General features: G+C 40.1%; 1 protein-coding gene and 1 long non-coding RNA gene across 4 annotated transcripts; both read right to left on the bottom strand.

Annotated features, from left to right (window-relative positions):
- Window positions 1–277: 277 nt before the first annotated feature.
- Window positions 278–6162, bottom strand: LOC125785632 (uncharacterized). Of its 2 annotated transcripts, XM_049469582.1 has the most exons (5): window positions 5015–6162; window positions 4813–4881; window positions 2162–2281; window positions 1322–1558; window positions 278–452 (listed from the first exon to the last, which is right to left on the bottom strand). In XM_049469582.1, exons 1-4 carry the CDS (start codon window positions 6108–6110, stop codon window positions 1332–1334), a joined length of 1512 nt encoding a protein of 503 aa, XP_049325539.1. In that variant the 5' UTR covers window positions 6111–6162; the 3' UTR covers window positions 278–452; window positions 1322–1331. The 2 variants fall into 2 exon arrangements, with proteins under 2 accessions (XP_049325539.1, XP_049325538.1); XM_049469581.1 differs by having other exon boundaries at window positions 278–1558.
- A 7223-nt stretch (window positions 6163–13385) lies between these two features.
- LOC125785644 (uncharacterized) lies at window positions 13386–26474 on the bottom strand. Of its 2 annotated transcripts, none has more exons than XR_007427960.1 (4): window positions 20049–20107; window positions 14418–14526; window positions 14043–14205; window positions 13386–13610 (listed from the first exon to the last, which is right to left on the bottom strand). It is a non-coding gene; the product is annotated as an uncharacterized LOC125785644 (long non-coding RNA). The 2 variants fall into 2 exon arrangements; XR_007427959.1 differs by lacking the exon at window positions 20049–20107 and adding an exon at window positions 26408–26474 and having other exon boundaries at window positions 13387–13610.
- Window positions 26475–26695: the final 221 nt, after the last annotated feature.

A 26695-nucleotide genomic window follows, 5' to 3' on the forward strand; every position in this document is an offset into this window, starting at 1 on the left:
TGTCTGTGTCTGTGTGTGTGTGTGTGTGTGTGTGTGTGTGTGTGTGTGTGTGCATGCGTGTGTGTGTGCATGCGTGTGTGTGTGCATGCGTGTGTGTGTGTGCATGCGTGTGTGTGCGTGCGCGTGTGTGTGCGTGCGCGTGTGTGTGCGTGCGCGTGTGTGCGTGGGTGTGTGGGTGGGTGTGTGTATGTGTGTGGGTGTGTGTGTGTGTGCGTGTCTGTGTGTGTGCGTGTGTGAGTGTGTGTGTGTGTGCATGCGTGTGTGTGTGCATGTTGGTTTCCATGCTGGATGGGGACCAATGTTATGAACGTCACCTGTGGGGACGACCCTTTCTAAAGGTACTAGAGGTACAAAAATAATAATCCATACTTACCGATTTTTTGTAAGCTTATACACGACTTCAAATATCCAATTTGAGCAAGTAAGATGTCATGACCATGCTAAATGGGGACCTTAGAAAATCAAGTTAACATTAATAATGGGGACATAATTTTAATATTATCTGCATATTATTTAAATAATTCACACAAATTCCAGTGTGTTTAGTGGGGACCTTGCAAAAACAATAAATGCATTACAAATAAATCTAAATCAGGTTTAATCTACAGCAAATTATAAGATCCTGAAATAAACAAAAACATGTTGAATTTTAGCTTAGCTTAAATGTTCATAAATGATGTATAGAGATTTAGCATGTGTCCAGCAATAATACAACACAACCAGATTCAAAGATAGAGAAATAAATATGATTAAATAAAATTCTAATTGGTTATTAAAAGTGGGAATTGGTATTTTTTTACTCCTAGCCTCCATCTACAGCTGATAAGTGCCCTGGACTGAGGGAGTAGAGTAATATTACAGGATTTTACATGAATATGAGACAACTTTATATTTCTTGTTACAGTGTTTGTACCATCACTATGATACAGTTAGGTAAAACACATAATTGGGTAAATCAAAAAACATTTGTTTCCATTTGCATAAAAGTTCAAAGAATAGTGGAATTTTCCATATATTTGCAAACTCATATAGTCAATCCAACCTTCAAACACTTTAAGTTCCCACTGTTAGAGCTTTTATTTTCTTTTTTTTTCCAGATACAAGCATTTGTTTTTATATTTTTATCCACAGTCAATCACCCAGCAACAGGTTTAAGCACTTTCACTATCACAACTCAATGTAGTTGTTATGAGTTATGTAAAGCTGAACTCAAATTAACATCAATTAACACTGTATATATATAAAACATATACATACAATAGAACAACCACCAATGTGGTATATTTTGCTGAAGCATGAACAGGAACAAAAATGGTCCTACCTGAAAGTCTTTACATTTTTTTCTGGAATTTCCTCTTGTGTGACATAATGCGATTATGGACATAAAATTTTACATTCTGCCATTCCCTGTTTTTAAGGGCTTCTGGTTCAGCTCTTATGCACTTTTCGCAGTCAGCTTTTCCAGGAACAATGCAAGATGTAATGAAGCGCTTCATGTGCTTTTCCACTGCCTGCACCTCTGTCTGCTGCCATGGAGTCTTCTTTTGCAAAGGTTTACCTTAAAGTAGTCAGAAAAACACATTTGTGTTATAATAAAAAAAAAAAAAAAAAATCCAGTTCTGCATCTTATATCAATATGTGCAAGCATCTACAGTATAGTACATGCTATTTGCACTGGGTACAGAAACAGCTTTATTTCATGCATCCTTAATCCCTAGTTTAACTTTTTTTGTGCAGTCAGGTTGATTCAAAATTAATCTCATTCATAACTTTTTGCTAAGAAAGTATTTAAAACTGTAAAAAAAAACTGTAAAAAAAACCTTTGAGAGGTAGAAACAGAGATAGACAAGACGTCTTAGTAGGAGCATTTCCATTAAAAAATGTGAAGGACTTAAGAACACCAGTGAGGCTAACCAGCAAAAACATAAATTTTTGTACAGAGCATAAAGAGTCAACTATGGAGCAATGGAAAAAGGTCATGTGAAGGTCTGATAAGTAAAGATTTACCCTGTTCCAAAGTGAGGGTTCATTAGTGTAAAAAGAGAGACAGCTGAAGTGATTCATCCATCATGCCTTATTTTCTATTTTCAAAGTTAACAGCGAAGCACTAATGCAAGTCGCTCTGGATGATGATGCCCGCTAACTGTGGTAAAGAACTCACCTTTGGATGAAGGATTTTTAGTACTGACTTCTGATGATGGTTTGTACCTCTTGGAGGGTGGTGGTGGTGGAGGCATTTCTTCCCTCTCTGCAGGAGGAAGTGTCTCTTCTGCCAATAGTTCTATAAAAAAAAACATATATTACAAAATATAACATTTTCAGAAACATTTAATCTTCACATACACAAAGCTGAATATAAGAAAAATAAAATCCTCTGTTTATTGTCTAAGTTTACCCCCTTTCAAAGAACAGTCTAATTTTTATGGTTGGCTTATTTTAACTGAGACAAATGTATTAAAATGGTCTAGTGCTGTAAGAGAGAACCAGTATTTACGGCAGTTACTAACTGATACTCATCACAGCACACTACCATCAGTTCACTGCATTAAAGCAGAGCTGAAAACAGCAGAAAACTATAGAATACTATAGCCTGGCAATATCAGTTTGTGATGATGTAAACCACAGGAGGTGAAATTAGATAAGTGGTTAGGAAGTGGAAAGGACTTGTATTGAAGAACTTTGGGTTTGGTGGATTTTGAGTAATTTATTTAGGTCTATTCTCATTTGTAGTATGTAAATGTCGCCCCCTTAGGTTAGTGGTAGGTATTGCAGGTTAGATTTGCCCAGTCATGTTCTTTTCCTTCATTCCCAAGATGGCAGTTTAGTGGAAAGATGTGTGAAGACACAATCTGATTAATATCTTATGTTTAGTTCGCCATCCACTGATTTTTGTGTTCTGTGTGCGTCCAAGGACATGTAAGTAAATGACTAATGTCATTATTTCTAGTTAGATGTATTTTGGTGCAGTTTGATGATGGTTGGTAATTGTAATTATGATGACTAGCCAACCACATGGCAATGCTAATTAGGTATATTTTCTGCTCTTTCTGTTTGTAGAACCTCACACACACACACACATACCACACTCCTAATGATCCAACTGCACCAGTGTGCAAGTATATGTAAAACCTTCTTTTATGGCGAATAAATATCCAAGAATTTGACAGAGAGCATTTTGACTGATGCCTCACAGCGGTCACCACTCCCACAACAAGTTTGATATAATTATTGGAACCCCTCATTACAGGACTGTTAGTAGGGATGGGCAATATGGAAAAAAATCTTATCACGATATGGCTTTTCCATACCAGCCGATATCGATTTGTATCACGATATAAATCAAATCACTTTCTTTTACACTTAACGGTTTCTTTTTACTCATAAGTGAGAGAATAAGGAAGTTATGGCTAAGCTCACTAGCAGCTCAGAGTCTTGTGGACAGACACAGGGATGTCCACATCTTACCAGGTGGGCACAAGGTGCTCAGACAGCTTTTAAATTAATTTTAAAAGTCATTATACATCCACACAGGTCCAGAGTTTAGTCTTAGCCTTTTGACTAAAATGTATAATAGTTTTAGTTACATTTTAGTCTATCGGATATTATTAGTTTTACTCTCATTTTAGTCTAGTTTTAGTCTAATACATTTTGGTCATATAAAAAGTATGTATTACATATGTTTTACTGTTTTTCTATTTTATATTTGTTGTTATTTTGAGATAATTTACTGCTAATGTTTATTAAAACAATAGCCTTTAAGTTTTGTTGCATTTAAATTATGCTACATTTAAATATTTTAAAGTAATTGAGCTGTAATGGAGGTGGGAGGAATAAAGTCAAGTTTCTAAAATGAAACACTTCTCCTGCAGTACAGATTTATACTAACATTACTGGCTTTCAGTAGACTAGACTTACATTACTTAACAAGTGTATTTAAAACTCCAGTTCAGTAACAGCAATATTTATCTCTTTTCAAATACAGCTACACAGATTATATAATCTTCTTTATTTAGTAAAATATCCAGAACAACAGACTCTCTATCTGTTAAAAACTAAAAACACAAAGACAGAGGAGAATTCTGCCCTCAGGGTTTTCTAACAGAAACAGTAAGGGGTTAGGAAAAAATGGAAAGTGCTTCTTTTCTGTGTGTTTATATACTAACCCAATCACTCGTGCTGAAGTTAACGTTAATTTACACGGAAAGTGGATTAACACGGCTAACGTGTGTTACCCATTAGTTTATTTATCAGACAAGCTAACTTAACCTAGCAGCAAACAGCGTTACCTGCCTTCAGAAATCTGAACAAGCTCAGCTCTCTAAATATCTTGGTGAGGAGACTCCATACTACATATTTAGAACTGAGTTTTCCACTGTAGAGCAGCTAAACTTATAAATGGTGTTTATCCAGTAAATGAGAGAGCAGCCGCTGTTTGGATCAGCTGTGTGAGGTTCAGAGTGAGAGGCTCGCGGGTGGGGGGAGGGGGAGTCCTGAGCATGCAGTTCAGAGCGCTGCCTGATCACATGCTGCGCCTGTTCGCAGCGCTACTTAAAGGAGAAATAGAGAAAGTTTATCCTATCGCCCCGGTTTATTATAGTTATCGCGATATACATTTTCCTCGATAACTATCGTTATTGTTTTATCGACCAGAACTAACTGCTAGGGCATTTTGTTCCATTCAGGTTGTAATTTTTGCCTCAAAGATGCTGGTAAGGTAAATGTCTGAATTAAAGTTAAATTTCTTTTTTCTTCAAATTATAACATACTGTGGGAAACCCAGCATTTGTACAGTAACTTACTAACAATACACACCATCAGGAGTGGATGAGCAGATTTCCTCCTGTATGCTTCCATCTTCCTCATCACTGGCCTGAACCTTTTCTGTAAAAGTCATACAAAAAGTACATGATTAAACAAAAAGGAATATACAGAACCAGGGCAGAATAACAAAAAAATACATAAAAAAAATTATATATATATATATATATATATATACACATACATACATACATACCATCAGGATCTATGCCAATTTCATCCAAATTCTTGCCCTGAAACTCAGCTAATCGTCCTTTCTCGAGAGCCACAAGAACTTTGCTGATCTTGGCAAGTTGCAGGGTCTTTTCTGGGAGTCGATAGAACTCACGATGGATTCTTATGTCATGTCCCAGGAAGTTGGCTAGTTGGTCCATCTCTGTGTCTGTCATGTTTAGCACCGTTGAAAGGGTTGCAGCATGCTTTCTCAGCCTGGTTGAGGTCAGTGACTCTGGACACTTCGCACCACATGCCTTCGCGAAGCCACGAATGCAGTCTGAACCTCTGAAATGTGTTGCCGCTTCCGGTCTTGCAAACATGTAACTGTTATCTTTTAGAACTCCACAAGCCTCTCTTTGTTTAACAAGGAGTTCTAAAGCAGACATCATTTTTGGAGTCAACAGAATTGGAACTGGGCGACCACGTTTTCCTCTGATGATGATCCTAGAGAAGTGTCTGCAGAGTTTTTTTTCCACTTCAGAGAGCGCCCAGTCCACATCCTCGTGTGGATCGGTAGTGTCTCTAGATAAATATGCTGATAACGGCATGCTTGCCACCTCTCCTTCCCTGCGTCGGTTAAAAAGAATGATCTGGGTCAGACACACTTTTGCCAGTTCCATCCAGGCCTTTGTACATGGACTTTCTGTGAGTGAATTGTACCACTCATCTTGCACTTGACTAAGATATGCATGCAGTTTTTGGACATCTTCGGTAAAGGGCATTAGGGTGGGCACATTCCACTTTGCTTCCCTGATGTTCCTTAAGGCTGCAGATGAAATCATCTCATTCCACTTCTCCCGATGAACTTCTTGAAACTCACTGGCATTCTTCACAAGCTCCTTGTTATCTGTGATTAAACCCTGAGCTTTTAAGAGTTTGCTTACTTTAACTAGGACATTTCCAAGCTTGTTTGCTAGTGATGGAACAGAGAACTTGTTTGTTTCATTGTTGAACCCACATGTGATTCTAACAGCTTCAACAGTCTCCATGTAGGTTTGTGGATTTATCAGATCTTCCATTTTTTTCAAGCTGGTGACTCTCCTGGCACTGCACATGAGCCGTCCCATTTCTCGCATCTTCTCTCGCACATACTGTTGGTTTTTGGCTGACAGCCCACCTTTATTTAGCAAGTGTCAATAATGGCCTGGTCATTCTTTATTATATCAGTGACTGGGTCAGGATTCATGGCGCTGATTACTTTCCACAGCTGTTTGCTAATGTGTGAAGGCACAGGTCCTGTGTATGTACACATGGACTGAACACGGTTCTTTCCTGGTTTGGGGACGACTGATCCAGGTTTGAATTGACAGCTACGCATATGTCGCCACAGAACCTTTCTTGTAAATAGTCCTTGACAGTATGCACAGTGCATGAAGTCATTTCCCTGCTCATCTTTAGGTGGTCGCTTAAAGGGTACTAACTTCCCCTTTCCTGATTCCATGACAGTAGCATTGTGAATGTAATTTCCTTTGTTACGAATATAATCCAGCTGTTTCTTTCTCTCACTGGAACCTTTTGAAAAGCTTAGCGCTTTAGCAACATCAGATTCATTTTTATGTGCACCTTGAAGATGCCTTGCCATCTTAGCAAAAGGTTTAAGGCAATATACGCAGTAATGTCTCTTGTCGTACACTCTCTTCCCACCTCGTTTTTTGCATGCACTAACAACCATGCTGTTACTTATGCTTTGACTTGAACAGGGTTCTTCTTCTGTTTCAGTGTTTTCAGATGTAAGGTGGTGCCTTTCAAAAACCAATTTGTCTGAAGTTGTGGTGTCACAGACAGGTGATCTATCTGATCCAGAGTCACTTGGCAAATCAAGAGACTGACGTTTCCTTGAGTTTTGTTTAAGGCTACTACTACTGTCACTATCGCTGTCGCTAGTTGTATCTGGAATGTAATCATCTGAACTCTCTGGAGTAGAATCATACAGTTCATCAGAATTGTCCAGATCAGCATTTTCCATCTAAGAAAACAAAACACAAAACTAATTAGGACTAAAATGAAGTCACTTTGTTACTTATTTAACTATGAATTATTAATTTAATCATTTTACTACTCAGGGTTTTTTTTATACATTTAAAGTTTTATAGTTTATGATTTTTTGCTGGTATTTTATAATAATATTTATAAATAATTAATGAATTTTAAAACCTACAAACAATGAAATTCAGAAATTGACAATCAATTGAGAGCTTACTATGATGCTTTTAGTGCGTCTTAGTCTTGGTAACGTCTCATTTTCATTTTCAGACTCAGTCACAATCTGTAAATAAAACCAACAATTTTTTTTATCATTATACTTTTGCAAATAAACAATAATAATAACATAATAGTACAACCCAAACACAAAAAGTTGGGAAAGTATACAGAATGCAATTGCCATGCCTTTCTAATGTGTGCACCAAATAGTTTTGCACCATCTTGCCTCAGACCCCAAAGAAGTAGACACCACTACTGGACAAGCTTAACATAAGGCTTCTGTTTTGCACAGTAAGTTTAAACAGGCATTTGTAAAAAGTAACTTGACTGTATTAAAAAACAAAATTTGTCAAGTTGACCAGATGCAACATGAAATAAAAAACACTAAATGTATAGGCAGTGTGCCTCCAGAACCAAAGGTGAGAAACAATAATCCAAATCAAAGACTTATAAAATAAACACTGAAAGCTACTTTTTGACATTTTTTCTAAAAAGCATTATATAAAAAAACTTAATTTAACCCAGTGAGCTGAATTAAATCTAAAGTGAAGAAAATGAACTTACCTGTTCAGGAGAATAGTCTGGACCAGGAGAGACACTAGTCTGAGCCTGAGATGGTTGAGGAAGATCAGAATCACCCACCACAGCATGGGAAGTAGCACTGGTCGTCTGTAATCACATTTTAAAAAAGACTAAATTTACAATATGAAACAACTAAAATACAAAAATAATATTATTTAATTGATATTTCATACTGCCCATCCCATTTCAATTACTAATTACACAGAGTATATAAAACATGCTCTGTGGGAACGTTACACACACTCTAACCGTTCCTTGTGGGGACGGTTCCTTGCACGGACTGTTATGACTAATTTTACACTTATATTTCACTCTAAAACTGACTAAAGGTGTGTTGAGGGGACACCGTGATTACCCAGAAAACTATAAAGAGAAAGAGTAGAACTAAATCTAAAGTGACTTCCTGTCGGCGGCGCGAGTAGTCGCAGCGGCCACTCCGAGAACACGGTGCTTTTTTGTTTTTTTTTGTTGTAACTAATCCGATCTGAACTCGCAACCACGCAAGAGTTCGCCATAAGAACAACTGGCACCCACATTTACGACCGACAGATCCACCTAAACCTGCAAAATCAACCAAAAACTGGACTAACAGATGGTCTACGAGCAGAGCTACGCGCGAGAGGCCTGCTAAGATCCGTGGCGTTTCCTGAGCCTGCTAGCCGGAAGAGGGCTCCCCGAAAGCGGTGCGCGAGGAGCCGGAACTGCGGTAAGAGAGCCGGAGTCCACACAAAGCTAATGGCAAACTCCAACTGGCCTGCCATCCATCCTCCTCTCCAACATCTGCTCCTTGGGGAATAAACTAGACTATCTCCGGCTCCAGCGGAAAACCCAGCGTGAGTTCAGGAACTGCTGTGTGTTTGTTTTCACAGAGACGTGGTTAACAGCTGCCTTCCCGGACTCCACCATAGAGGTGAGCGGCATGCTATGCCTCCGCTCGGATCGCGACGCCGGCCTCTCCAGCAAGGTCCGCAGAGGTGGGGTGTGTGTTTACATCAACACAGTATGATGTAACAACGCTGCGCTGATCTCCAGCCCCTACTCGCCGCTGGTGGAGTTTGCTGTAGTCAGAGCCAGGCCATTCTACCTGCCCAGAGAGCTTAGCAACGTGTACATAATAGCAGTGTATGTAGCACCCAGTGCTAATGCTAATGCTCTGCAAGAACTGTACACTGTTATCTCCTGTAACTCCAGAACTCGACTTATCACTGTAACTCCTGTATCACTGTAACTCCAGAACTCGACGGACTGTTTATTGTTGCTGGTGATTTCAATCATATCTCTGTGATGCTCATCCCAGCATACAAACAGCTCATCAGACATGCCAAATCGGAGAAGAAGCAAGTAACAACCTGGCCTCCAGGAGCCATCTGTGCTCTTCAGGACTGTTTTGAGCACACTGACTGGGACATGTTCAGAGAAGCTGCTACTTCTGATGACTCCATCAACCTGGAGGAGTACACAGACTCAGTGACTGGCTACATCAGCAGATGCATTGAGGATGTTACTGTCTCCAAAACCATCACAACCCGCCCCAACCAGAAGCCGTGGATGACTGCAGAGGTGCGTGCGCTGCTGAGATCCCGAGACAAGGCCTTTAAGTCAGGGGACAGGGCTGGCCTCCGAACAGCTAGAGCCAAGCTCTCCCGGGGGATCAGAGAGGCAAAGCGCACCTACGCAAAGAAAATCCACGCCCACTTCCAGGACACTACTGACACTCGGCGCATGTGGCAGGGCATCCAGACCATCACCAACTACAAGTCACCCTCCCCTGCTTGTAACAGTGATGCCTCCCTTCCAGATGCACGGAACTACTTCGATGCAAAGTTCGAACACAGAACTACACGACAGCAAGGAAGATCACACCTCCTCCAAACGACCAGGTACTGTGCCTGTCCTCAGCTGATGTGCGGAGAACTCTACTCAGAGTCAACCCTCGGAAAGCCCCAGGACCAGACAGCATACCTGGCAGAGTGCTCAGAGGATGTGCAGAACAACTTACGGTGTTCTCCAGGACATTTTCAACATCTCTCTGAGCACCGCGTGTGTGCCAACATGCTTCAAGACGTCCACCATCGCCCCTGTGCCAAAGAAGTCTCGAGTGTCTCAATTACTACCGTCCCATTGCACTTACTCCCATCATCATGAAGTGCTTAGAGAAGCTGGTCATGAGGCACATCAAACACCAGCTCCCGTCCTCACTGGACCCTCTGCAGTTTGCGTATCGTCCAAACAGATCAACAGCCGATGCCATCTCTACTGCGCTCCACCTGGCTCTCACCCACCTGGACAACAAAGACTGCTATGTTCGAATGCTGTTCATTGACTTCAGTTCAGCATTCACACCCTCATCCCTCAGCATCTGATCGGAAAACTGAGCTTGCTGGGCCTGAACTCCTCCCTCTGTAACTGGGTTTTGGACTTCCTGACTGAGAGACCACAATCAGTCAGGATTGGAAACAACACCTCCAGCACCACCATACTGAGCACCGGTGCCCCCCAGGGCTGTGTGCTCAGTCCACTACTGTTCACTCTGCTGACTCATGACTGTACTGCAAAATACAGCTCAAACCACATCAAGTTCGCTGATGACACAACTGTGGTTGGCCTCATCAGCAAGAACGATGAGTCAGCATACAGAGAGGAGATCTACACCACAAGCTGCATCCGCAAAGCCACCAGCATTGTGGATGACCCCACCCATCCCTCACATGAACACTTCGCTCTGATGCCGTCCGGCAGAAGATACAGGAGCATCCGAGCTTCCATTTCTAGACTCTGCAACAGCTTCATCCACCAGGCAGTCAGACTCCTCAACACACAGAGACAGAACTGAACCCCACCCCACCTACCACACACAAAGACTGAACTTCACCCACACACACACTCAGCACACAGAGACTGAAATGTCTTTATCCCTATCAGCCACTCTCAAAAACTATAAACTCTCTACCTCAGTAACTGCTGTGATTATATATGTTCTATATGTTACAGTATGTTACACATCTCTGCACCTTATCCTCACTTTACACTTTATTATACCATATCGGTACTGCACTGTCCTGTCTATTATATTGTCTCGTTTTTTTTATTTATTGTTAATAGTGTAATAGTTTTATGTTGCACTGGCGTCACTCCTGCACTTTGTTGTCTATTGCTTCTTGTTCCATGTTGCACCATGGTTCCAGAGGAATGTAATTTCACTACACTGTGTACCTGTACTCAGTTGTAATGACAATAAAAGCCTCTTGACTTGACTTAATGAAAATGAACTTACCTGTTCAGGAGAATAGTCTGGACCAGGAGAGACACTAGTCTGAGCCTGAGATGGTTGAGGAAGATCAGAATCACCCACCACAGCATGGGAAGTAGCACTGGTCGTCTGTAATCACATTTTAAAAAAGACTAAATTTACAATATGAAACAACTAAAATACAAATATAATACTATTTAATTGATATTTCATACTGCCCATCCCATTTCAATTACTAATTACACAGAGTATATAAAACATGCTCTGTGGAAACGTTACACACACTCTAACCGTTCCTTGTGGGGACGGTTCCTTGCACGGACTGTTATGACTAATTTTACACTTATATTTCACTCTAAAACCGACTAAAGGTGTGTTGTGGGGACGCCGTGATTACCCAGAAAAACTATAAAGAGAGAGAGAGTAGAACTAAATCTAAAGTGAAGAAAATGAACTTACCGTATTTTTCGGACTATAAGGCGCACCGTATTATAAGACGCACTATCAAAGAACGCCTATTTTCTGCTATTTTTCCATACATAGGGCGCATCGCATTATAAGGCGCGTTAAGTGACACTAGAAAGGGTGCCTATATCAAAGTGAACAGGGGTGGCGCCATGTTTCCCTTCCCACCGGGGGTGGTCTCTTGCCGGTGGAGCGTCTCAGTATACAAATCTAGCTCTTTCAAAGTCAAACGAGTGCTGGATATTAATCTACACAGATTCCTCTCCTGAAAACTGTTTATTTGGGTGAGTAACATGCTTCAGTTTATTTACAGTAAGCTTAGATTTCCAGATGTCCACTAAGGCTTGCTGCACCAGCGTTAGCATAGCTATCCGCTAGCACGCTAGCTAGTCACCTAAACTAGTAAAGTTAACCCAAACTTAAACGACAGCGTTACACTGAGTAATCCTGCGTGTTCTGGTAAGACAGTGAGATATTAGCTAGCGATTCGTCCCCCGTAGCTTGTTTTAACACTGTAAACAAGCAGATTACAGGCTGATAAAACTCACCTCTGAGAGAGTTAGCGCTTAGCATCTAGCTAATGCTAGCCAGGCAAAGCAGCACAGACTTACAGGCCGATAACTCACCTCTGAACGGTGAACGCTTAGCGATTAGCATCTAACTCTAATAATACTGCTCCAGCAGTATTAAAAGTACTAAATTTAGAAAATACTGATCTCTGAACAGTGAAAAAGCTAGCTAGCTAAGCGGTTAGCATCTAGCTAATGCTATTGCTGCTCCAGCCTCGGAGCGGCACGGCTCTGCACGGAGTGTGTGTTTACTGCTCCTTACACCTGACGGGTAAAATTGAGATAATACTGATCTCTGAACAGTGAATAAGCTAGCTAATGCTATTTGCTGCTCCAGCCTCGGAGCTGCACGGCTCTGGACTCTGTATAGCACTGAAACTCTGTATAACGCTGCACGGAGTGTGTGTTTACTGCTCCTTACAACCTGACGAGTAAAATTTAGATAATACTGATCTCAGTGAATAAGCTAGCTAGCTTAGCGGTTAGCATCTAGCTAATGCTATTGCTGCTCAGCCTCGGAGCTGCACGGCTCTGGACTCTGTATAGCACTGAAACTCTGTATAACGCTGCACGGAGTGTGTGTTTACTGCTCCTTACAACCTGACGGGTAAAATTGAGATAATACTGATCTCTGAACAGTGAATAAGCTAGCTAATGCTATTGCTGCTCTGCACGGAGTGTGTGTTTACTGCTCCTTACACCTGACGGGTAAAATTGAGATAATACTGATCTCTGAACAGTGAATAAGCTAGCTAATGCTATTGCTGCTCTGCACGGAGTGTGTGTTTACTGCTCCTTACACCTGACGGGTAAAATTTAGATAATACTGATCTCTGAACAGTGAATAAGCTAGCTAGCTTAGCGGTTAGCATCTAGCTAATGCTATTGCTGCTCCAGCCTCGGAGCTGCACGGCTCTGGACTCTGTATAGCACTGAAACTCTCTATAACGCTGCACCGAGTGTGTGTTTACTGCTCCTTACAACCTGACGAGTAAAATCCATACAAAAGGCGCACCGTATTATAAGACGCACTGTCAATTTTTGTGAAAATTAAAAGTTTTTAAGTGCGCCTTATAGTCCGAAAAATACGGTACCTGTTCAGGAGAATAGTCTGGACCAGGAGAGACACTAGTCTGAGCCTGAGATGGTTGAGGAAGATCAGAATCACCCACCACAGCATGGGAAGTAGCACTGGTCGTCTGCAATCACATTTTATAAAGACAATGCAAACATATAAAACCATAAAGACATCATGAACAATACTTAATACATTCTGAATCACAGCATTACGTATACTGCATACTTTGCAACATACTTGTGTTCTCCATGGGTAGTCATCACCCCCATAGTCATAGACAATTTCTTCTCCTTCTTTAATGTCATTCAGGGCAAACAAACAAAGGTGTGGTTTTCCATCCACATCAATTTTTTTCATTTTACAGTTTGGGTGTCTGTGGTCATCGTTAACGAGCCGCCCAAATGATCCATCTTCTCTTGAGGCATCAATACTTAAACACAAAAAGAGAAATACAAATTTCACAATAACAAAAATAATAACTTCATTTGATTAAATACAATAAATAAATTCTGCTAAAAAGTCAAAAACTCATGCTGCATGACTTTACCATCTAGACCAATTTGATTTGGCTTATCAATTATTATGGCCAAGCTGGCTGACCGGGCATAAGCAATCAATTAAACCAGCATTATCAGCATAACCAAGTTCATCCACCACTATTAGTAGCATGACCACTGTGGTCAGCCATCAAGACCATACAACTCAACCCCTGTGACCAATCGGGTTGCATAATCATCATTATCAAGTGGGTATTCAGCTTGACCATCTTGACAACATTGACAGGACCAGTTTAAACTAACCATAACTAGCCCGATTTAAGCCACATGGTATATTATAGTTTTGGAGCAAACAGAAGCCTTACCACCATAGTTTCCCTTTCCACTTGAAGTCAAACATAAATACAGTACATGATGGGTGGTAAATGTTTCTTCTTCTCTGGGATTCTGCTTCATTTATCATATCTCCTCGATATTCAACAAGAAAATCTCCTTTGCAAATAGAACTCTTTGCAAATACTCCACGTCCTGTAAAAGACAGCAAAAACATTTTAACCAGGATAAACTACATTTACTTGAACAGACATTCAGCTCATGATAGATGGCAATTAGACCAACAAAGAAAGAAAGAGGGAACCATATTAAGATAAGCTCTATTTTAACTGAGTCTTCTCATGGATCATCAGGCTGCGTGTAAATGTATGACATTAATGACTAAAAAACTTCAGACGCCTTCTTACCTTTTACTGCATTAATGTACTTCACCTCCAACTTGCTTGTTTTGTCTGTTTTTGAAACCACATGTTCTATGGCATCCCTAAGGGGACTGATCCGTGGTGGCATTTTAAACTGCAAGAATATTAAACAAAAAATTACTTGCCCTGTGATTAATTACTGTCTGATATATTAAAGTTGTCAGTTGTATGATTTTTAACTAACTCTTATGGTTAGATATTTTAAAATAAAATTAATTTCTTAGGTTCAGGAGAGGTGGCTGTTTCAGCAGTAGTAGAGTGTGGGGGAACTGCGGCTGAACAGCCACCCCTCCCCCACCATCTACTACTGCTGATACAACCTGACTCTTACATTAATAAACATAAAAATACATACATACACAAACATAATGAATGATTTGCTCATATGCTGCATTTCAAACAGCTATAAATCCCTGTATGCAGTTATATACAATTCTTAAGCAGTTATACATCCATATACAGAGTCATATTCAATCTTTAACCACATATGCATCACTATGCACCATGCTGTACATCTTCATGCACAATGTTATACAATCCTTTACCAGTTAAACATCCTTAACTCCTGCTATACACTACTATACATATTTATACAACCTTTAATCAGATATACATCCCTTTACAGCATTACACAAAATCCTAAACCAACTATACACCCCTACACACCATTATACACAATACTTAACTAGCTATACACTACTATACACAATTACATAGAAACCATAATTAGCTATGCATCCATACACACCACTACATAGAACCCTTAACCAGCTATTCACTGCTTTACACTATTTCATACAACCTTTAACCAGCTATACACTACTATACAGAATTACACAGAACCCCCTAATCAGCTATACATCCTTACACACTGTTACATAGAACCCTTAACCAGCTATACCCTACTATACACATTTACACAGAACCTTAAACCAGCTATACACTACTATACACATTTACACAGAACCTTAAACCAGCTATACGCTACTATACACCATTACATAGAACCCTTAACCAGCTATACGCTACTATACACCTTTACATAGAACCTTTAACCAGCTATACACTACTATACACCATTACATAGAACCCTTAACCAGCTATACACTACTATACACCTTTACATAGAACCCTTAACCAGCTATACACTACTATACACCTTTACATAGAACCCTTAACCAGCTATACGCTACTATACACCTTTACATAGAACCCTTAACCAGCTATACACTACTATACACCTTTACATAGAACCCTTAACCAGCCATACGCTACTATACACCTTTACATAGAACCCTTAACCAGCTATACACTACTATACACCATTACATAGAACCCTTAACCAGCTATACACTACTATACACCTTTACATAGAACCCTTAACCAGCTATACGCTACTATACACCTTTACATAGAACCTTTAACCAGCTATACACTACTATACACCATTACATAGAACCCTTAACCAGCTATACACTACTATACACCTTTACATAGAACCCTTAACCAGCTATACACTACTATACAGAATTACACAGAACCCCCTAATCAGCTATACATCCTTACACACTGTTACATAGAACCCTTAACCAGCTATACCCTACTATACACATTTACACAGAACCTTTAACCAGCTATACACTACTATACAGAATTACACAGAACCCCCTAATCAGCTATACATCCTTACACACTGTTACATAGAACCCTTAACCAGCTATACCCTACTATACACATTTACACAGAACCTTAAACCAGCTATACACTACTATACACATTTACACAGAACCTTTAACCAGCTATACACTACTATACAGAATTACACAGAACCCCCTAATCAGCTATACATCCTTACACACTGTTACATAGAACCCTTAACCAGCTATACACTACTATACACATTTACACAGAACCTTAAACCAGCTATACACTACTATACACATTTACACAGAACCTTAAACCAGCTATACACTACTATACACATTTACACAGAACCTTAAACCAGCTATACTTAACCAGCTATACGCTACTATACACCATTACATAGAACCCTTAACCAGCTATACACTACTATACACCATTACATAGAACCCTTAACCAGCTATACTTAACCAGCTATACGCTACTATACACCATTACATAGAACCCTTAACCAGCTATACACTACTATACACCATTACATAGAACCCTTAACCAGCTATACACTACTATACACCATTACATAGAACCCTTAACCAGCTATACGCTACTATACGCCTTTACATAGAACCCTTAACCAGCTATACGCTACTATACACCATTACATAGAACCCTTAACCAGCTATACACTACTATACACATTTACACAGAACCTTTAACCAGCTATACGCTACTATACACCATTACATAGAACCCTTAACCAGCTATACGCTACTATACACCTTTACATAGAACCTTTAACCAGCTATACGCTACTATACACCATTACATAGAACCCTTAACCAGCTATACACTACTATACACCTTTACATAGAACCCTTAACCAGCTATACACTACTATACACCTTTACATAGAACCCTTAACCAGCTATACACTACTATACACCATTACATAGAACCCTTAACCAGCTATACACTACTATACAGAATTACACAGAACCCCCTAATCAGCTATACATCCTTACACACTGTTACATAGAACCCTTAACCAGCTATACCCTACTATACACATTTACACAGAACCTTTAACCAGCTATACACTACTATACAGAATTACACAGAACCCCCTAATCAGCTATACATCCTTACACACTGTTACATAGAACCCTTAACCAGCTATACCCTACTATACACATTTACACAGAACCTTAAACCAGCTATACACTACTATACAGAATTACACAGAACCCCCTAATCAGCTATACATCCTTACACACTGTTACATAGAACCCTTAACCAGCTATACCCTACTATACACATTTACACAGAACCTTAAACCAGCTATACACTACTATACACATTTACACAGAACCTTAAACCAGCTATACACTACTATACACATTTACACAGAACCTTAAACCAGCTATACTTAACCAGCTATACGCTACTATACACCATTACATAGAACCCTTAACCAGCTATACGCTACTATACACCATTACATAGAACCCTTAACCAGCTATACACTACTATACACCATTACATAGAACCCTTAACCAGCTATACTTAACCAGCTATACGCTACTATACACCATTACATAGAACCCTTAACCAGCTATACACTACTATACACCATTACATAGAACCCTTAACCAGCTATACACTACTATACACCATTACATAGAACCCTTAACCAGCTATACGCTACTATACGCCTTTACATAGAACCCTTAACCAGCTATACGCTACTATACACCTTTACATAGAACCCTTAACCAGCTATACACTACTATACACCATTACATAGAACCCTTAACCAGCTATACACTACTATACACATTTACACAGAACCTTTAACCAGCTATACGCTACTATACACCATTACATAGAACCCTTAACCAGCTATACGCTACTATACACCATTACATAGAACCCTTAACCAGCTATACACTACTATACACATTTACACAGAACCTTTAACCAGCTATACGCTACTATACACCATTACATAGAACCCTTAACCAGCTATACGCTACTATACACCTTTACATAGAACCTTTAACCAGCTATACACTACTATACACCATTACATAGAACCCTTAACCAGCTATACACTACTATACACCTTTACATAGAACCCTTAACCAGCTATACACTACTATACACCATTACATAGAACCCTTAACCAGCTATACACTACTATACACCATTACATAGAACCCTTAACCAGCTATACACTACTATACACCATTACATAGAACCCTTAACCAGCTATACACTACTATACACCTTTACATAGAACCCTTAACCAGCTATACACTACTATACACCATTACATAGAACCCTTAACCAGCTATACACTACTATACACCATTACATAGAACCCTTAACCAGCTATACACTACTATACACCTTTACATAGAACCCTTAACCAGCTATACACTACTATACACCATTACATAGAACCCTTAACCAGCTATACGCTACTATACACCATTACATAGAACCCTTAACCAGCTATACACTACTATACACCATTACATAGAACCCTTAACCAGCTATACACTACTATACACCATTACATAGAACCCTTAACCAGCTATACGCTACTATACACCATTACATAGAACCCTTAACCAGCTATACGCTACTATACACCATAATATATAATTCTTAACCAGCTATACACTACTATACACCATTACATAGAACCCTTAACCAGCTATACGCTACTATACACCATTACATAGAACCCTTAACCAGCTATACACTACTATACACCATTACATAGAACCCTTAACCAGCTATACACTACTATACACCATTACATAGAACCCTTAACCAGCTATACGCTACTATACACCATTACATAGAACCCTTAACCAGCTATACGCTACTATACACCATAATATATAATTCTTAACCAGCTATACACTACTATACACCATTACATAGAACCCTTAACCAGCTATACGCTACTATACACCATTACATAGAACCCTTAACCAGCTATACACTACTATACACCATTACATAGAACCCTTAACCAGCTATACACTACTATACACCATTACATAGAACCCTTAACCAGCTATACGCTACTATACACCATTACATAGAACCCTTAACCAGCTATACGCTACTATACACCATAATATATAATTCTTAACCAGCTATACACTACTATACACCATTACATAGAACCCTTAACCAGCTATACGCTACTATACACCATTACATAGAACCCTTAACCAGCTATACACTACTATACACCATTACATAGAACCCTTAACCAGCTATACACTACTATACACCATTACATAGAACCCTTAACCAGCTATACACTACTATACACCTTTACATAGAACCCTTAACCAGCTATACACTACTATACACCATTACATAGAACCCTTAACCAGCTATACGCTACTATACACCATTACATAGAACCCTTAACCAGCTATACACTACTATACACCTTTACATAGAACCCTTAACCAGCTATACACTACTATACACCATTACATAGAACCCTTAACCAGCTATACGCTACTATACACCATTACATAGAACCCTTAACCAGCTATACGCTACTATACACCATAATATATAATTCTTAACCTATTTTAACACCCTTATGCATGAGTCTACACCATTAATCAGATATACATCCACGTTTACAATAATATAGGAATTATAACACCATTAACCAAAATTATCTACTCATTCTGTCACACTAACAAAACAAAGAAATTAAGGGTGCCTGAGCAGCACTGTGAAATACAGTCAGCAAATATCTACCTTTTTTACCCTGCTGAGACTAACTTAACCTGTCAGCTAGCTAAATTTAGGTAGGAAGGTTAGCTAACACTAGCTAGCTTATGTGAGCAGTCTGCAGCCAGTCTAGCATTTGTCACTAGACATTTAAAAGCTTGTTTTTATTCTTAAACTTAAATATTACAAAAAAAAAACACTAACTTCAGAAACTAGCTCTCATCTGCTCACCACACTCTCCAACTCTCCTCTGAACGGCAAAATGTCTTACAGCGATTAACAAGATCCCTTCCCCCAACACTCGACTGCCGTTCCAGCAGCCGCCCTCCCCCCTCTACTTGCCGTTTCAGCAGCCGCTCTCCCCCCTCTACTTGCCGTTCCAGCAGCCGCCCTCCCCCCTCTACTTGCCGTTTCACCAGCCGCTCTCCCCCCTCTACTTGCCGTTTCAGCAGCCGCCCTCCCCCCTCTACTTGCCGTTTCACCAGCCGCTCTCCCCCCTCTACTTGCCGTTTCACCAGCCGCTCTCCCCCCTCTACTTGCCGTTTCAGCAGCCGCCCTCCCCCCTCTACTTGCCGTTTCAGCAGCCGCCCTGTGCTGTTCCAGCAAGCAATCAAGGCCCCTCCCTCTGCTGCTGCTGCTGCTGTTGTTGGAATAGCCAACCCCTCTAACAGTGCAAACAGCCACCACCCCTCCCCCACACTGTAACTACTGCTGCTGCTGAAACAGCCTGACTCTAATAAACTTTAAAACTTTTAAAGCTAAACTTTCAGCTCCTAACTGCTGCTAAACTGGTTAAATCATGAACATCACATGTACTTTTGCAGAGGTTGTGCATAAGGTTTTTTTGAGTAATGTAGAAGATATACTCAGCTTACATGGTATCAAATTAAAAGTCTTATAATGGAGACCACCATTTTTATATAACAAATATAATTGTATCATTTATAATTAAAATGACATGCATTTTGGCATTTTTATTGTCTTTTTATTTAGTTAAATTACTGTGTGAAGCACTTTTTAGAACTAGAACTGTCTGCTAGTTGGGGGAGGGGCGGTAGAAAAAAGAGAGGTATAGGGGGTGTTCAGCAGATCTGTACATGTTATATGCTAAAAGGACAACAGGAGAAATAGCTAGCTAGCTAGTTGACCACTGTGATCATGCTAGTCATTAACCTAATAAAACAACTAACCTAATAAAAAGGAGTAAAAATTTGACAGCACTCATATAATATCCAGTATATATATATATTTAAGTCTTGCCGATAAAAAACAAACATTTTAACCTACAGGGACTTTTCAGTATGCTTACTGTACACCATCCAGCATTATTATATAAACCAATCAAGTGTTAACATCTTCTAATTGGATATTTTTTTTAATGGTCTTGAGTTTGATATTACAAACTATTTTCTCAATAATTTTGTTTTAATTGTTATTTAATTTGGAGAATGATGTATTATACTTGAGACTTGTTCATGAGTCAAGACCAAGAGCAGGAGTTTCAAGGACTAAGACAAGACTGAGACAAGACCAAGATTTTTTTTCACCAAAATAAAAAGAAGGGATTTGGATGTAACTTAACAAACAGGTAAGAGCCTGCCATTGAATAATTACTCCATGGATGATTATGTTTCAGCTGGCAATAAGTTAAAAGTTATTTACCAATGCAGTAATAGCTTCTCATTTCTTAAACAACCATGTTAAAGACATGTTCTGTGGTTGGGAAAAGACGTTCATCTGATTGGCCACCACAGAGTCAAGACCTTGTTGAGAATGTTTGGGATGTGCTGTAGGAGACTCCAAATATCCCATCATCAGCACAAGATTACATTACATTACAGTACATAACATTACATTTGGCAGACGCTTTTGTCCAAAGTGACTTACAATAGTGAAGTACAAAAATAATAGAAGTAAAAGTAAAAACATCTTTAGATAGGAAATTAGGTTAGAAGTTGTTAGAGGTTAGAGTTAGAGGGGTTAGGAGAGTAAGAGTTCTTTGAAGAGCTCTGTCTTCAGGAGTTTCTTAAAGATAGTGAGAGATTCTCCTGATCTGGTAGTGGAAGGTAGTTTGTTCCACCATTGGGGAACTCTGTATGAGAACAGTCTGGATTGCTTTGTGTGAATGTTTGTTTGGTAAAGCGAGGCGACGTTCATTGGAGGAGCGCAGCAGCCGGGAGGTAGCGTAAGCCTTCAGGAGCGAGTGCAGGTAGGAAGGAGCTGTTCTGTCATCACCTTTTAGGCGATCGTAAGGACTTTGAATTTGATGCAAGCAGCAACTGGTAGCCAATGGAGCTCAATGAGCAGCGGGGTGACGTGCCCGTTTTGGCTGGTTGAAGACCAGACATGCTGCTGCATTCTGGATCATCTGTAGTGGAGGCATGAGATTACCACCGCTTGTACCAGGAGTTGGGTGGCCTGTTGCGTCAGAAATGGTTGAATATTTTTGATGTTGTAAAGTGCACCGAACCCTGGGGAACCCCAGTGGATAAGGAGTGGGCTGAAGACAGCTGCCTTGTCAGTGGACTTGCTCGGTGGACTCGCGCAGGTAGACTCGCAGGTCTTTACCCAAGTTGGTCTTCACACAACAGCTGACGCCTTCAGCTGACACCTCGGCGAGTGACGAAATAGGATTCTAAATTGCGCACAGCTGCGGGCGATATAGGAAATTAGCACCACAAGATCTTGGGTAAAAATGACTGCAGCTCTGGACAGAATTAAATGAGAGAGTGAGAGAGGGAACACACTGGAAGAGCTGAAGTGGACACTCCCCCATACTTCATACTTCTGACAGCAGGAAAGTCACACCGCCTCTAGCAAATCAGGCTGAAGTTGCTCCACACTAAGCTCCTGTTTGGACAACCTCTGTCCTCTTACATCTCGAGCTGTTAGCTCAAGCAAACCGCAGCCATGGCTAAAAAATAACTCACTCAGGGAACTACGTTCCAAACTCCGAGCTGCCGAAAGAAAATGGCAAAAAAAACAAAAAACAAGCAGACCTAAAAAACTACCAACTGCTCCTGGATTCCTTTACAGCCAGCATCACAACTGCTAAAGCTGAATTTTATCACAATAAATTCAGCTCCCTCACAGACTGCCGGAAAATATTTGCTACATTAAAATCACTAATCAACCCTCCTCCTCCTCCTCCTCCTCCTCTGGCTACATACTGCTGAAACACTTGCCTCATTCTTTACTGGTAAAGTGGCAGCTATCAGCAACCAATTTACTGATGTAACATGTAGCAGTCCTACTACATGCTCTGCAGCCCGGTGTCCCTCCACCGAAGGCGTTGCTTTCTCCTCGTTCACTTCTCTCACTGAGAACAAGACACTGGCTCTCCTAACACGTAGCCGTCCTACTATGTGTCCGCTTGACCCAATTTCCTCAAACCTACTACAAACCATTGCACCTACAATCACTCCGGCTATCACTCACACCATCAATGCCTCTTTAACTTCTGGTGTTTTCCCAACTGCTTTCAAACAAGCACATGTGACACCAAAAAAAAGGCTTAAAAAGCCTTCTCTCAACCCCGCCCAGGTTGATAACTACAGACCGGTCTCACTACTACCCTTTCTCTCTAAAAAAAAAAAAAAAAAAAAAGTTTTAAATCAGGTCTCTGGCTTCCTCTCCCAGAATGACCTCCTGGACCAGAACCAATCTGAATTTAAAAAAGGACACTCTACCGAGACGGCTCTGTTGTCTGTGACTGAAGCGTTGAAAACTGCTAGAGCTGCAGGTCCGTCCTCAGTGCTCATTCTGCTGGACCTCTCGGCCGCCTTCGACACGGTCAACCACGACTTCCTCCTAACTATACTCTCAAACATGGGGATCTCACACAATGTGCTGTCATGGTTCAGATCATACGTCCCCAGGGTTCGGTTCTGGGTCCCCTTCTCTTCTCAATAAATACCGCCTCTCTTGGTCAGGTTATCCACTCTCATGGCTTCTCCTACCATTGCTTTGCTGATGACACCCAGCTATACCTGTCATTCTCACTTGAAGATCACTCAATCTCTGCACGGATATTGCAGTGACATATCCTCATGGATGAAGGAGCATCACCTTCGATTAAATCTCTCAAAGACTGAACTTCTGGTCATACCAGCAAAAGCATCTATTCAACCCAACTTCTCTATAAGCATCGACTCTCTCTCTCTCTCACCGTCAAAGGTTGCTAGGAACCTGGGTGTTCTGGTTGATGACCAGCTCTCCTTCACGCACCATGTGGCCTCAGTTGCTTGATCCTGCCGCTTCGTGCTTTATAACATCAGAAAAATTAGAGCGTTTCTGACGCAACAGGCCACCCAACTCCTGGTGCAAGCAGTTGTCATCTCACGCCTCGACTACTGCAATGCTGTACTAACTGACCTCCCGGCCTGCGTAGTAAAACCACTCCAAATCATCCAGAATGCAGCAGCACGTCTGGTCTTCAACCAGCCAAAACGGGCACGTCACCCCACTGCTCATTGAGCTCCACTGGCTACCAGTTGATGCTCGCATCAAATTCAAAGCTCTTACAATCGCCTACAAGGTGATGACAGAACAGCTCCTTCCTACCTGCACTCACTCCTGAAGGCTTACGCTACCTCCCGGCCGCTGCGCTCCTCCAATGAACGTCGCCTCGCTTTACCAAACAAACATTCACACAAAACAATCCAGACTGTTCTCATACAGAGTTCCCCAATGGTGGAACAAACTACCTTCCACTACCAGATCAGAAGAATCTCTCACTATCTTTAATAAACTCCTGAAGACAGAGCTCTTCAAAGAGCACTTACTCTCCTAACACCTCTAACACACTAACTACTTCCAACCTCATTTCCTTCTTCCCCTCCTTCACTTCTCTATCCCTTTATTTCACTTCGACCTCCTTTAAGCCCTGTCTAAAAAATGGTTTATCTTTACTTCTATTACTTTTGTACTTGACTATTGTAAGTCGCTTTGGACAAAAGCGTCTGCCAAATGTAATGTAATGTAATGTAATGTAAAAGTTGGCTCCGTTTGACAAAAAAATGTTAATGCTAATAGCAATCCATATAATGTGTTGGCAGAGTAGAATTTACAATATTTTGTTATATTTAAGCAGTAAAGTAACACATGACCCTCTCATGTTGTATTGCTTAAATATAACAAAATATTGTAAATTCTACACTGACACCACATTATTTGGATTGCTGATGGCCATTAAATGACTGCCAGTATAATCATTTTAGTCAACCAGCATGACCAATTTGATTGACTAGAATGAAAAAACACTGGACTACACTAGCTAACCTGTCTGACAATGATGTGAATGTTAGTTGACCTGCCTGATCAGTATGACCACTCTAGTTGATCCACATGACCAGAATGTTCAAAGTGGTACATCAGTATGACCATAGGGGTAGACAATCATGATTACACAAGTTGACCAGCATCAAGTATGACTGGTCTTTCTTTATAACCAGCATGGCCATGCTAGTTTATCAATATTGTAAAGCTGACTGACCAGCATGACTACACTAGCTCAACCAAAGCATTCAACCAGTAAAACCAACTTGGTCAAGTCAGTTATGCTGACAAAGTTAGCCCATCAAACTCAAATAAAAAACATGATGTACAGGTCATTAGCTAAAGTGTCCAACCAGCTTTTGGCTTATCCTAAGCTGAATAAAATGGCTGCCCACTCCCACATTATTATTCCACCATATAGGAAACAACTGAAGAATATGAACTTGTTGTATTATTTGAGGTCTGAATTTTCTGTAAATAAATGCTCTAAATGACAATATTTTTATTTGGAATTTTGGAGAAATGTCTGTATTTTATAGAATAGAACAACAATGTTAATTTTATTTAAACATATACCTATTAATAGCAAAATCAGAGAAACTGATTCAGAAACAGATGTGGTCTATTCATGGCAATTGTGAATTTAAACCCTACCTCATCAGTAACAGATATTTGCACCACTTACATAAAAAACTTGACTGAGCTGTATGCCCAAACAATGTGAATTCTGAATTAAAGAAAGTAAAACCACTTCAGTTTATGGATAAATCTTTGCCCATTATGTTTGAACAATTATTGTTTAAAATAAGCAAGGAAAAACATAATTGGACAAGAGGACAAAATTGCTAAAATGCCAAGATTCTTTGCCCAAAGTTGTTGGATAAATTTTACTCCTTGTTCTAACTTGCTAATCTGTCACAAAGTACCAAGCTAGTTCTGCTGTTGGAAACTAGAATGAACAATGATGTGTTAGTTAGTGGTAACTTCTTTCATTGCTTAAATTTTTATTTTTGTTTAGTTACTTTTCTAAAAGCACATGGTAATATGTCCTATTAAAGCATACATTATATGTGTATTTTTTAATAACTGATAAGTACATATTTAAAATATCAACATGGTTGCAATAAATTGTATTATATTTTTGATTAGCATTTTGCTGCATTTGTTTTGGCAGAAAACTAGTGTAACAATCTGGCAACCCTGGTTGCTTGCTGTTAGCTCCAGTTGTTCCACTGTTGGCTGCTTAGGATGCATATATCTTATATTTAATACAAAAATGGGCTTACCTTGGGTTTGACTTTTGCTCCTTCATCCAAGTTTTAAGCTCCTTAGCTGGTATCTGCTGAAAATAATCTTCGTTCTTGTCCATTGAACTGATTTCCATGTAAACACACCATAAATGTATGTTCCGTTGAAATCCTTCCTTATGAGGACCAGGAAATGTCCATATTTGGAATAAGTGTGTGTGGCACTGTGAGTGCATGACCTGCGGGGGCGCAACTGAGCTCCTGCCCTTACACACACACACTGACCAAAAAACGTGTGGTATGGGCCTGAGCTAAAAATCACATAGA

This window comes from Astyanax mexicanus, chromosome 21, assembly GCF_023375975.1.
Source record: "Astyanax mexicanus isolate ESR-SI-001 chromosome 21, AstMex3_surface, whole genome shotgun sequence".
NCBI classification, from domain to species: domain Eukaryota; kingdom Metazoa; phylum Chordata; class Actinopteri; order Characiformes; family Acestrorhamphidae; genus Astyanax; species Astyanax mexicanus.